This window comes from Zea mays, chromosome 5 (assembly GCF_902167145.1).
Source record: "Zea mays cultivar B73 chromosome 5, Zm-B73-REFERENCE-NAM-5.0, whole genome shotgun sequence".
Taxonomy (NCBI): Eukaryota; Viridiplantae; Streptophyta; class Magnoliopsida; order Poales; family Poaceae; genus Zea; species Zea mays.
Window position 1 is genome coordinate 79330755 of NC_050100.1, and position 13731 is coordinate 79344485.

General features: G+C 44.6%; 1 protein-coding gene across 1 annotated transcript; it reads left to right on the forward strand.

Annotated features, from left to right (window-relative positions):
• The first annotated feature begins 10095 nt into the window (after positions 1 to 10095).
• Positions 10096 to 13395, forward strand: LOC103626596 (probable methyltransferase-like protein 15). Its single transcript, NM_001301525.2, has 5 exons — positions 10096 to 10513; positions 10670 to 10951; positions 11047 to 11115; positions 11494 to 11686; positions 12383 to 13395. The coding sequence occupies exons 1-5, from the start codon at positions 10148 to 10150 to the stop codon at positions 12781 to 12783; spliced, it is 1311 nt and encodes a 436-aa protein (NP_001288454.1). The 5' UTR covers positions 10096 to 10147; the 3' UTR covers positions 12784 to 13395.
• Positions 13396 to 13731: the final 336 nt, after the last annotated feature.

Sequence of the window (13731 nt, forward strand, 5' to 3'; positions counted from 1 at the left end):
TACCTGAATGCCATGAGATTCATTCTTTTAGGCATTGTGTAGTGAGAGCTCATGTTGCCACACATGTTGTCACCAATTTAGGGCTCCTTTTGCTCATGCACCTCATAGCTCGAGAGGGTGCATTAGAGACACAACATGGATTTCTTGTTTTGGTATACACAGAGTACCAAGACAGAGTAATCATGTGTACATGGACTAAACAAAACTATCATGCTTGCACATAGGTTAATCATTAAAAAAAATACATAGCATGACTTACAAAAAGATACATGTTTATCCACATACACTAAGAGAGTTAATCATGGTGGATATATCAAATGAAAAGCTACCCATTGAATGATTCAAGATATATTCCCTATAAAGCACCAGTCATGATTAAACAAACATCATTATGATTCATTTAACACAGGCCATCATAAAGCATCACTACTCCAAAGATAGGTAGCACAACAAGCCAACTTAAGAGCAATACTAAATTGCAGTTATGTACTTAAAATTCACGGGTAAGCAAGTTGCAGATTCTCATCAAGGTCCTTTGTTTGATTCACCAATAATGATTAAGGACCTATTCACCTTATTTCACTTGAGATGAACATGGGATTAGTGTCTCACAATAATTCATCCTTGGGTCAATGAATAAACAATTAAAAGCTTAAGCATAGAGTTTGATATAACCGTCTTAAGCTCTCCCATGGTCTCCAGTCCATCTCAAGGCACCTGCATGATCTAGTTAGCACAGTTTGGTACCCACCTAGGGATGGGTCCCTGACATTCAACTAAAAGTGCCTTTGGTACCCAAATAGTCTTTGTGCTAGTTCTAGGTGATCTCGTTATAGATCTAGCACAAGTGTATGATTTGGGTCTCCTAAGCGAATAAGATTGAGACAAATTTACTTGCTTAGGAACCTCACCTTTATTACATACCTTAGATAGATGACCCTGCTCACCATACTTGTAGCAGAAACGTCGCTTAACCTGACATGACGCTTGCTGTTTGTCATTTTCCTTGGTGAGAGTCATCTTGGAGGATGCACATTCTTGATTCTTCGTGACCGGACATGAAGTGATCATGTGGTCCTTATTGTTGCATCCAAAACAACTCCTTGTCCCTTCATCCTTGTCTTTGTATGGACAAGACGCGATGAGGTGGCCTAACTTCTTGCACTTGAAGCACCTCCTTTTTCCTTTTCCCTTTTTGTACTTGAATGACATGGAGAGATGATCAGTGCAAACAACATGACTAATTGAATTTTTACCTTTTTCCTTGTTCATGTTGATTTCTTCATTTATAGCTTTGGGAACATTCTTCTTATTGAGTTTAACACTTGCTGCAGTTTTTCCTTTCTCAAGCTTCTTCACCACGCGCCCGTGGATATCTTGAGAGAGTTGAGCTAAGCGTCTTCTCCTCAGTTGTCGTTGCTTCTTATTCCCACAGAATTTCTTTTGTGACCCTAAAACTTGTTGCTCAATCAATGATTGGCTTTCTTTTGAGCAACAGGGGTTAGCACATGATGATATACAATCTAAATGCGCACACGTGCGAGAATGAGGTTCACATGAATTTAAGTTTGAAATTACAACCTCATGAGCAACATTAAGCATGATATGGTCATCAACTAATTTACTATGAGAGTATGACAACATATCATACTTTTCACTAAGAGCAAGCTTTTCTAAATTCATTGTTTCTACTTGACTTCTAAGCATAGAATTTTCAGTTTTAAGTTGAGCAACATTAGATAGAGCGTCATAATTATTACTTTGCTCAATTAACATTGAATCATACCGTTGGACCAAGACATCATGAGAGCACCTCAGCTCCTCATGTTCTTTGGTCATCTTCTCCAGGCTGTTGTTTGTTTTGATGAGAGTCTCTTCTAGCCTGAGAAGCGTCTCGCCTTGTTCCTTGTTCCTTCTCAACAACTTAACCAAGAGAGCTTTGTCCGCTTTGTTGAGATGGTTGTAGAAACGGCGAATCTCCTCTTCTTCCACATCATCGGTCTCATTTTCCCTGTCATTAATGTCAGTGGAAGCAATATAGGAAAAAGTACCTTGTGATGATGAAGATTCATCCTCGCTATCATCCTCATATTCCTCCTCATCATGGCTTTTGTCTCCACCGTCATTGTTAGCAATAAAACATTTATTATTAGTGGAGACCAAACCTATCGACGAGGTAGATTCATCGTTGGGTGTCCATCGTTCTTGATCTTCTCCCTTTGAATGGTTAGCATCACAAGCAATATAGGGAGTAGAAGTAGTACAATTTGCCACAAAATATTTTACTTTAATTCTATTCCATAAATCATGAGCATCAACAATTAAATCATTATCACTACTCATGATGGCAAAATAAGCACCTCTAGAAAGAGAATCAACTAAGATGCTACAAGCACGGTGATTGAGAGAAAAACATCTTAGTTCATCATTAGAGGGATTTTTACTAATATCAGATGGAAAATACTTCTCCTAAAGATCTGTCTCAAATCAGAATCAACACTCATGAAAGCATTATAAATAGAGACAGACCAAGATTTGTAATTAGAGCCATCGCCTGAAAGAAGTTCTACAGTTACCTCTTGTGACGACATCGTTATCTCCGGACGGCTAAGCCCACACTGGAGAGGCCTAGCTCTGATACCAATTGAAAGTTCCCTTTGACCCGGGAACAGGATCTGGATGTCGCCTAGAGGGGGGGGTGAATAGGCGAATAAAACTTATTACTTTAAAACTTAACTTCTTACTCTACTCGAAGACTTAGTACGCAGTGGAATGAGAAGACTCTTCGAGTAGGTCGCAGCGGAATGGAAGATCCTGTCTCAATATGTCCTGCACTTCAAATCAAGCTTATAACACAGATAAGTATTGAAGTGCAGATATAAAAACGAGTAAGGCAGAGAGTCAGGATAGAACAGAGCACACAGACGCAAGGGTTTATCCCGAGGTTCGGCCAAGCCTGAAATGCTTGCCTAGTCCTCGTTGGAGTTAGCCACACCTGGGCTTGGAGTCTATTTCAACTCCTTCCTCCGTTTGCTCAGATCTGTCAATATGACAGATAGAGCCTTTCACTATTGAGTGGGGTTACAACAGAACCGCGGCTGCTTACAAACTTCTTGGCAGCACTCCGGTAGAGTAACGATACGCTCAAGACCTTGCTCTAGCTCTAAGCAGCACTTCTCCTCTCTCTAAAGGCTTATAGCTGTGCCTTCTACACAAACTATAGAGTTACACACACGAGGGAGAGTGAGAATTGATTCGAGTGATGTCTACACTTGTTGGCTGCACTTGTGTATTGCTTGAGGCGCCTAGGGGTCCCTTTTATAGGCACAAGGGGCCTAGGAGCCGTTGGAAGCAAACCAGGAAGGCAAATCTTGTCTTCTGTCGGGTGGCGCACCGGACAGTCCGGTGCACACCGGACACTGTCCGGTGCCCGATTTCTTTCCTTCTATGGCGAAGCCGACCGTTGGCAGTCTTGGAGCCGTTGGCGCACCGGACATGTCCGATGCACACCGGACAGTCCGGTGCCCCCATTCGACCGTTGGCTCGTCCACGTGTCACGCGCGGATTGCGCGGCCGACCGTTGCCCAAGCCGACCGTTGGCTCACCGGACAGTCCGGTGTACACCGGACAGTCCGGTGAATTATAGCCGATCGTCGCCAGACTTCTCCCGAGAGCGGCCTGTTCACTGGAGTTCAGCCTGGCGCACCGGACACTGTCCGGTGCACCACCGGACAGTCCGGTGTGCCAGACTGAGCTGCCTTGGCTGTACATAGCCAAGCCCTTTGCACCTCTCTTCTTTTCTTCTTCTTTCTGTTTCTAACACTTAGACAAGTATATTAGTCCACAAAACCAATGTACTAAGTATAGAAACATACCTTCTCTTAACCATTAAATCTATAGCATTCCACATGCTTGAGCTTTGATGTTGGACTCATAAATCATCAAGTTGGCTTGACTTGATCTAGATTGACATTTCTTAGCTCCAACATCCTGCAAAGGTCACATAGAACATCTCCAAACATAGGAACAACCCAAACTAAAGATCGACATGAACTTAGCTCTTTTGGGCTGCTTCCAGTTCTGGTTTTGACACTTGTTCTCCTTCTAGTGACCTTGATCTCCTTCTTAGAGCTTGATCTTGAGCCTTATGACTTACACCACATGACTGTAGCTTTTACCTCATTGGTTGTAAGTCACGTCCTTATGTAGTGATCCTTGATGTGTCGTAGCTGTTCTCAACTCGATCACCCTTGACTTTGCAAGCCTTCTTCTTCACCCTTGGCTTTGGGTTCCTCAGTCTCCTTGACCTTCTCCCGTGCACTTGGTACCTCGAAGCTCTTCTTGCCTCAGTCCTTGGCTTGATCAGTTGTCTCCGAGCTACTTACCCGAGTATCACTTTTGCAATGTCCATCTTACTTGTGATGTCCATCATGTATCCATAATCCAGTTCTTGGACCATCACATTTGTTCACTTGTGTTGAACCCTGTCAGCTTTACACTAAGCACCTGTTCAACACTTAACACACTTGTTAGTCCTTTAATTGAGTTGTCATCCAAACACCAAAACCACAAGAGAGCTTTCAATGATATCATGGTAAGTGCTAAGCTCACTAGTCAATTTTTCACAGTTTTCTATCTCCTGAGCATAAGCATTCTTAACCGTAACATGCTTCTTATTTTCCTTAATTAGGAAGTCCTCTTGGCTATCCAAGAGTTCATCCTTCTCATGAATAGTCAATTCATTTAATTTTTCCTTTTGTTGCATGTTTAGGTTGGCAAAAAGGGCAAATAAATTATCCTCATCATCACTAGATGTAGCATATTTAGTGGAGGCTCTAGATTTTACCTTCTTTTTGTCGTCCCTTGCCATGAGGCACTTGTGGCCTACGTTGGGGAAGAGAAGACCCTTGTTGACGACGATGTTTGCGGCGTCCTCGTCGGAGGAGGAGTCGGTGGAGCTCTCGTCGGAGTCCCACTCCCGGCAAACATGGGCATCGCCGCCCTTCTTCTTGTAGTACCTCTTCTTCTCCTTCCTTCTCCCATTCTTGTCGTCGCCCTTGTCACTTTCACTTGATAATGGACATTTAGCAATGAAATGACCGGGCTTACCACACTTGTAGCAAACTTTCTTGGAGCGAAGCTTGTAGTCCTTCCCCTCCTTTGCTTGAGGATTTGGCGAAAGCTTTTGATGATTAAAGTCATCTCCTCATTGTCGAGCTTAGAGGCGTCGATGGGAAGCCTACATGACGTAGACTCTTCCTTCTTCTCCTCTGTCGCCTTGAAGGCGACGTGTTGCACCTCGGATGTAGAGGTGGTGCCTTGCTCGATGATTTTCTTGGAGCCTTTGATCATCAATTTAAAGCTCACAAATTTTCCTATCACTTCCTCGGGAGACATTAGTTTATATCTTGGATCACCACGAATTAATTGAACTTGAGTAGGGTTAAGAAAAATGAGTGATCTAAGAATAACCTTGACCATTTCATGGTCATCCCACTTTGTGTTCCCGAGGTTGTGCACTTGGTTCACCAAGGTCTTGAGCCGGTTGTACATCGCTTGTGGCTCTTCCCCTTGATGAAGCATGAAGCGATCGAGCTCCCCCTCGATCGTTTCCCTCTTGGTGATCTTGGTCACCTCGTCTCCTTCGTGCGTGGTCTTGAGCACGTCCCAAATCTCTTTGGCACTCTTCAACCCTTGCACCTTATTATACTCCTCTTGACTTAGAGAGGCGAGGAGTATAGTAGTGGCTTGGGAGTTGAAGTGCCGGATTTGGGCTACCTTGTCTGAGTCATAGCCTTCATCCCCCACGAATGGTTCCTGCGCACCAAACTCAATAATGTCCCAAATGCTAGCGTGGAGTGAAGTTAGATGGTGCCTCATTTTATCACTCCACATACAATAATCTTCACCGTCAAAAACCGGTGGTTTGCCTAGTGGGACGGAAAGTAAAGGGGTGCGTTTGGAAATATGAGGATAGTGTAATGGGATCTTACTAAACTTCTTGCGCTCATGGCGCTTAGAAGTGATGGAAGACGTGTCGGAGCCGGAGGTGGAGGGCGACGAAGAATCGGTCTCGTAGTAGACCACTTTCTTCATTTTCTTCTTTTTGTCGCCACTCCAGTGCGACTTGACGCGGGGAGGTGATTCCTCCCTTTTCTTGTTGCCGGACTTCCCCGATGGAGCCTTCCCGTGGCTTGTGGCGGGCTTCTCACCGGTCACCATCTCCTTCTTGGCGTGAGTTCCCGACATCATTTCGAGCGGTTAGGCTCTTAATGAAGTACCGGGTTCTGATACCAATTGAAAGTCGCCTAGAGGGGGGTGAATAAGCAAATCTGAAATTTATAAAGTTTAAGCACAACTACAAGCCGGGGTTAGCGTTAGAAATATAATCGAGTCCGAAAGAGAGGGCGAAAACAAATCACAAGCAAATAAGAGCGTATGAACACAGTGATTTGTTTTACCGAGGTTCGGTTCTTGCAAAACTACTCCCCATTGAGGTGGTCACAAAGACCAGGTCTCTTTCAACCCTTTCCCTCTCTCAAACAGTCACTTAGACTGAGTGAGCCTTTCTCTTCAATCAAATGGGACACTTAGTCCACTACAAGGACCACCACAACTTGGTGTCTCTTGCTTTGATTACAAGTGATTTGGAAACAAGAATAGAGGAAGAAGAAAAGCAATCCAAGCGCAAGAGCTCAAAAGAACACAAAAGTCTCTCTCTCAAGTCACTAATTTGTTTAGAGTGATTCCGGACTTGGGAGAGGATTTGATCTCTTTGTTTGTGTCTTGGAATGAAGTCTATAGCTCTTGTATGAGTTTTGATGGCTGAAAACTTGGATTCGTTGAAGTGTGGTGGTTGGGGGGGTATTTATAGCCCTAACCACCAAAAATGTCGTTGGGGAAGGCTGCTGTCGTATGGCGCACCGGACAGTACGGTGCGCCACCGGACACTGTCCGGTGCGCCAACCACGTCACCCAACCATTAGGGTTCGACCGTTGGAGCTTCTGACATGTGGGCCACCGGACAGTCCGGTGGTGCACCGGACAGGTCCTGTTCACTGTCCGGTGCGCCATCTGCGCCTGCTCTGACTTCTGCACGCGCTGTCCGCGCATTGTTCACGCACTGTACACTTTTGCAGACGACCGTTGGCGCTGTAGTCGTTACTCCGCTTGGCATACCGGACAGTCCGGTGCTACACCGGACAATCCGATGAATTATAGCGGGGTGGCTTCCCAAATTCTCGAAGGTGACAAGTTCGGAGTTGATCTCCCTGGTGCATCGGACACTGTCCGGTGGTGCACCGGACACTGTCCGGTGGCGCACCGGACAGTCTGGTGCGCCAGACCAGGGCAGCCTTCGGTTGTATTTTGCTCTTTTTATTTGAACCCTTTCTTGGACTTTTTATTGGTTTGTGTTGAACCTTTGGGACCTGTAGAACTCATAACCTAGAGCAAACTAGTTAGTCCAATTATTTGTGTTGGGCAATTCAACCACCAAAATCATTTAGGAAAAGGTGTGAGCCTATTTCCCTTTCACCAACGGTCGTCTGCAAAAGTGAATAGTGAAGCTACAGTGCGCGGACAGCGTGCGTAGAGTCAAAGCAGGCGCCATAAGGCGCACCGGACAGTGAACAGTGACTGTCCGGTGCACCACCGGACTGTCCGGTGGCCCCACCTGTCAGAGCTCCAACGGTTGAACCCTAACGGTTGGGTGACGTGGCTGGCGCACCGGACAGTGTCCGGTGGCGCATCGGACTGTCCGGTGCGTCCATCGACAGCAACCCCTCCCAACGGCCACTTTGGTGGTTGGGGCTATAAATACCCCCCAACCACCACACTTCAAGGAATCCAAGTTTTCAACCAACACATTCAATACAAGAGCTAGTGCATTCAATACAAGACAATTAGATTGAATCAAAGCCTCTCCAAGTCCCAATTCCACTCAAAGCAATTAGTGACTAGAAGAGAGAATTTTGTCCGTGTTCTTTGAGCTCTTGCGCTTGGATCACTTTTCTTCTTCCCATTTCTTGTTCCTAAGTCATTTGTAATCAAGGCAAGAGACATCAATTGTGTGGTGGTCCTTGTGGGGACTAAGTGTCCCAATTGTTTGAGGAGAAAAGCTCACTCGATCTAAGTGACCGTTTGAGAGAGGGAAAGGGTTGAAAGAGACTCGGTCTTTGTGACCACCTCAATGGGGAGTAGGTTTGCAAGAACCGAACCTCGGTAAAACAAATCACCGTGTCATCCGCTTTCATTTGTTTGTGATTTGTTTTTCATCCTCTCTTTCGGACTCGATTATATTTCTAACGCTAACCCCGGCTTGTAGTTGTGTTTAAAGTTTATAAATTTCAGATTTGCCTATTCACCCCCCCTTCTAGGCGACTTTCATCTCTCCACTACAACGTCAAATCAAAATGTTGGGAAATATCAATGCTCAGGTGATGTACGTGTAAATCGCTCCACATGATGGCTCTTCTTCCAACAAGAATAAAGATTTGGCTTTTAAGGCCAATCAAGAGAAAAGAGTAAAGGAAAAAAAATCAAGACCTTGATAACTTAAGTGAAGTAGAAGGTGCTGATGTGAAGCTAGCTCTCATGGTGAGAAAAAATAAAAATGCTCAAAAGCTCATTGAGAAGTACATCAAGTTTGGCTTAAAGAATAAGAAGTTTTCACATGTAGCGAGTGGAAGGGCACCTTTAAAATGGACTGCTACAATTATGGTGAACTTGACCATATAGCTCTCTAATGCCCTAAACCTAAGGAAAACAGGTACAAAGGCAAGAAAGATGACTCCAATAGTGATTAAAAAGGAATGACAAGTCATATAAGATGAAGGATGACAAGAAGAATAAAATTCCTTCGATAGTGTGCCATGAACGAAAGCATGGTTCAATGTGCGACTGCACAAATAGGATAAAATCAGGTTATGGAGTCTTAGCTGAAGGGATATAAGGTCCAACTAATATAACCTCTCTCCTTCCTGACTCTATAAAAGAGTGGAGTAGAGTAACATATAGGAAGATCCAATATCTGGCACCAAACACACAAGGGTTCACTCTACGCAAAGTGGGTAGACATAAAGGTGGACTATGATTAATGGGCTTGAACTCCCGCTAGAACAGAAAGACAAAGGAGAGCTAAGGAGGTTGTGATGTTGCATTGAATTATGAGTTTGTAATCTTCTTCAATCAATGAGTAGCAAGAGGACGTAGAGTATTTACTCACACTACATCCCGAATCTCTCTAAAATTGCTCGTGTGTTAGTTCCTCGTCTCTAGGTTCAACGCTGCTAGCCTTCGACTCACTCTCCCGAAATCTCTTTTTCGGTACTTTACATACCTAATGTCTATTCACAATGACAATCTTATTTTTGAATGTATCGGTAATTAAATGAAAACAATAGACACTGAATAAATCGTTACTTCATCTACTCTGAAACACAAGAAACTCTTAGTTAGTTAATGTCAAATATTTTATGTTTTGTCAACTTTATAGAAAAATAATAAATTTATAATATCAAAGACATAGTAGTTGGGATAGTGTGTTTATGCATCTCTCTCCTTTTTCCCTTTGAAACAAATGTATGCAGTTTTTTTTCCCTATAGCTCAAACCGACGATTAAGTGCCAGGCAGAGATGGCCAAACGGGTCGCCCGGCCCGCCAGGCACGATTAGAAAACCAGGCCGGGCCATTTAAGGCTGTGGGCTCGTTTTCCTGTACGAGATCGGGCCGCAGCGGGCCTAAACGGGCCGGACCTGGCCGTGCCGATCCGTTTAGCACGAAAAAAACGGGCCAAAAAACGGGCTAAGCGGACTGGTAAACACATTTTAGTGCAAAAAACAGACTTAACAGGCTTAGGGGTAAACGGGTCGTGCCGGGCTAGCCTATCGTGCTTAGTTTCCTGTCCGAGCATGGCCCGCTTATTCGTGCCGGACTTCGTGCCGATCTCGCGGGTCTCGTGCTTATTGGACATCTATAGTGCCCGGACCCGTGTACACTGTACAATCTACTGTGTACACTTGTGCCTATCCGGCTATCCGGACCATCCGTTCTGCATCGGACAGCGCACGGCCACCCTGCCGCGCTCCCGGTCCCTGCGCGTGTTTATCCACGCCTCACGCCGCGCTCGCTTCGGCCACGGCGGTAATGGCGGCGGCCCGACGCCTCTTCTCCTTCCACCTCCAAGCGCGTCCTCTCGCCGCCGGTGTTGCCGTCGCGACCCCGCACTGCCACGGAAAGCATGACGCGGTCTCGTGCAAGGCCACGGGGAAAACCAAGCCCAAGGCGAAGGCGGGCAAGGGCGGCGAGCGGCAGCATAGGCGGGCGCTGGAGGAGCATCTCAAGCGGCGCACCCGTTCCGCAGCTGCCTTCGATGCCGACCTGTACGGTCGGCGCGCCCACGAGCACCATATCCCCGTCTTGCTTGGCGAGGTCCTCGCCGCCTTCCGCAGGCCCCGCCCGCTCCGCTCCTTCGTCGACTGCACCCTCGGCGCCGCAGGACACTCCCTCGCCGTGCGTATCCACTCGCTCCCTCTCGTGCTCCATTGCTTTTGTTCGGTTGCAGTGTGGTCTCTGATACTACTGCCCACGACGTCTTCGATGCGATGTTGTTGAGTGCTCTTGCCCGCTTGCTGTTTGACGAAATGACTCTCGAGCTTTGTGGTGTAGATGATGGAGGCGCACCCGGAGTTGGAGTTGTACATTGGCATGGACGTCGACCCCTCCGCTCTGGGGATTGGCCATGGGCACATTGAGGCCTTCCTTGCTGGTAGGGAAAGGGAAGCGAATGGAGGGGAAGACGATGCCTTGCTTGGGACGCTGCGTGCCTACACTCATGTCAAGAACTTCAAGTACATCAAGCAAGTTCTCAGTAGCGTCGATGAGAGTCTAGTGGTTGGATCTTCTGGAGTTGATGGTATCCTCATTGACCTTGGCATGTCATCCATGCAGGTCAGTCGTCAAATTAAAGATACGAAAAGTGATTGCAAGGCTTCTGCATTTCCCATCTGCTGATTCACATTTCATCTTGATATTACTTCCATCAGGTGAATAAATCTAATAGGGGATTCAGTGTACTCCAGGATGGTCCTCTTGATATGCGCATGGACCCTAAGGTCAGTGTCACTTGTCTTTTCAGTCTAATCTTCATTCTACTATGAAAGTTTGTCTTGGAAGTGTTTTTAGAGTTTTAGGGCCATGCCCCAGTCCTTTCACTGAAGTCAAAAGACAGATTAAACCACAACACCGAATCTGTCAGTTTCCTGAGATCCTTATCTTTAAACGACTCTTTATTCTCTGCCTGGCACAAAATTAACCAATTCTGTACCATAGCCACTACCTGGAGCAAATCCAAACCCATACCTTTCCACCCAGTTATCTAGAAGCATAAATTCATGTTTGAAGTCACTGATCAGTTGTTATGTTCAAACAGTTCAGATAAACTTTGGTTTTGTTTTCAAGTTGTACCACTCTTACCTATACATGATAGACAGGCAACTTTAAGAGCAGAGGACATTTTGAATTCTTGGCCGGAGCTTGAACTTGGGCGTATCCTGCGTGAATATGGGGAGGAAAGCAACTGGCAATCCGTCCAGAAGCAAATTGTTAAAGCCCGGTCTGTGGGCGGTTTACACTCTACTGGGGATCTTGTCAAACTAATCCAAAGGATGTGTACCATATCAAGCGGTATGTGTGATCTTTCTACAGTATTGCCCTGAAGGTATTATATTTCTTACTGTCAATGCTATGCAGAGGTTTGTTCCTTTCAGTTTTTAATGCCAAATTCAGTGAATTTTTAAAATAATAACGATTTCTGGAAACATCTTGTGGTGTTTTCATTTCAGTGTTTCTCCTTTCTACATGCAATTCCTCAAGTATTTTTATTTACTCCGTCTGTTTTAGATTGTAATTCATTCTGGCTTTTCCCGATACATAGCCTTTGCTATGCACTTAGATATAGTGTGCCTAGATACATAGTGTGAGCTATGTATTAGAAAAGCCATACGAATTACAATTTGGAATGAACTCTCTCCAACTCTAATTATAAGTCATTCTAATTTTCTTGGACAGTCAAAGCATTTCAGATTTAACCAAAATTACAGAGAGAATTATAAAGATTTATGACATCAAATATGTATACTATAAAAATATAATCAATTAAGTAATGAAAATCTAACAATACTTATTTGGTATCATAAATGTTATTATTTTTATTATGTAAGTTTGGTCAAAATCGAGATGCCTTGACTCTAAAAAAGTTAGAATGACCTATAATTTGGGACAAAGGGTATGTATGTAGCAAATAGCATATTGTAGACCATATTTCCAAAGAAGCAAAACGAAGATAATTTTGCAAGACATTTGATAGTTGATTAACTTCAGGGCGGCAGGGCTGGATCAAGACTTCAACAAGAGTGTTTCAGGCCCTCAGGATTGCAGTCAATGATGAGCTCCGGGTTCTAGAAGATTCACTCCATTCATGCTTTGACTGTCTGGCGACAGGTGGTCGGCTTGCTGTAATCTCATTCCACAGTCTGGAGGATAGAATTGTGAAGAAAACTTTCTTGGAGCTCATCCATGGGGGTGAAGCAAATGAAGAAGACGACAAAGACGACCAGGCACTCACTGATATCGAAGACGGAGATGAACCATGGTCTGGCCAGAGAGTGCAAGGAAGGAATGGAACCGTCCTCACAAAAAGACCAATAACCCCCTCGCAAGAGGAGGAAAAACTAAACCAGAGGTGCAGAAGCGCAAAGCTTAGAGTCATTCAGAAGACCTGAATAATTTCGGATAAATTTTGAAGGATTCCTGGGCACATCGGCGTGTAGTTGTTTATAGCCAGAGAAATGTGAATGGGATTCTCACTTGCGTGCACAGCCAGCTGCAGTCTGGATCACCAGAAATTTTACATCAGCCGGATGTGGTGGTGCTATTTATCCTCGACAAGAAATCTAGAGGCTTAGGTTAGTCGAAAAAAAACTCACTGTATCTGCATCAGTTTCTGAACTTCGTTCATGTATATCGCCTCATGAACTCTGTAAACCTTTCACTTGCAAGACACGATAATCAGTTTAGGCCCTGTTTGGGAACAAAGTTTTTGAAAACTACAGTTTTTGAAATACTATACTATACTTTAGTTATGACAATACCGTAGTTTATAATACCGCAGTTTTGAAAACTGAGGTCCAGAGCTAAGTTTAGAATGCCTTAAAACAACTATAGTATTTGCAATACTTCAGTTTTGAAAACAGAGATTTTACCCAGCTTGCCAAACACCATTATGTATATAATACTGCAGTATTTGAGAATACTGCAGTATTCTTCCAAAACTGCAGAAAAACTTTGTTCCCAAACACCCCCTTAGGGTTTTCGAGCCCTCCTTCACTCCTGGTACATCATCCATCTAGCTGTACCTGTCCAATGAGCTACTGATCTGATCATCCATCTAGCTGTACCCTTCTGCTGCTGTGTATTGTAATGTAAGGCCATCAACATGTATACCGCCGCAACAGCTGGGCAGTGGGACCCGGCGGGAAGTACAGGTACAGGGTGATGTTCTGTTTGGTAGAATGTTATAGCCTTTGCGCATCATTCGGAAATTTGAAATATGTCGGTGCTTTTTTTTTTTTGCAATATTCGTCCTCTAATTAAAATATGTGATCCTGGTTGTGACAATGTTTCCTACAGTAGACTAATCATGTCTGTTGTGACAAATGTTTCCAGTGGTA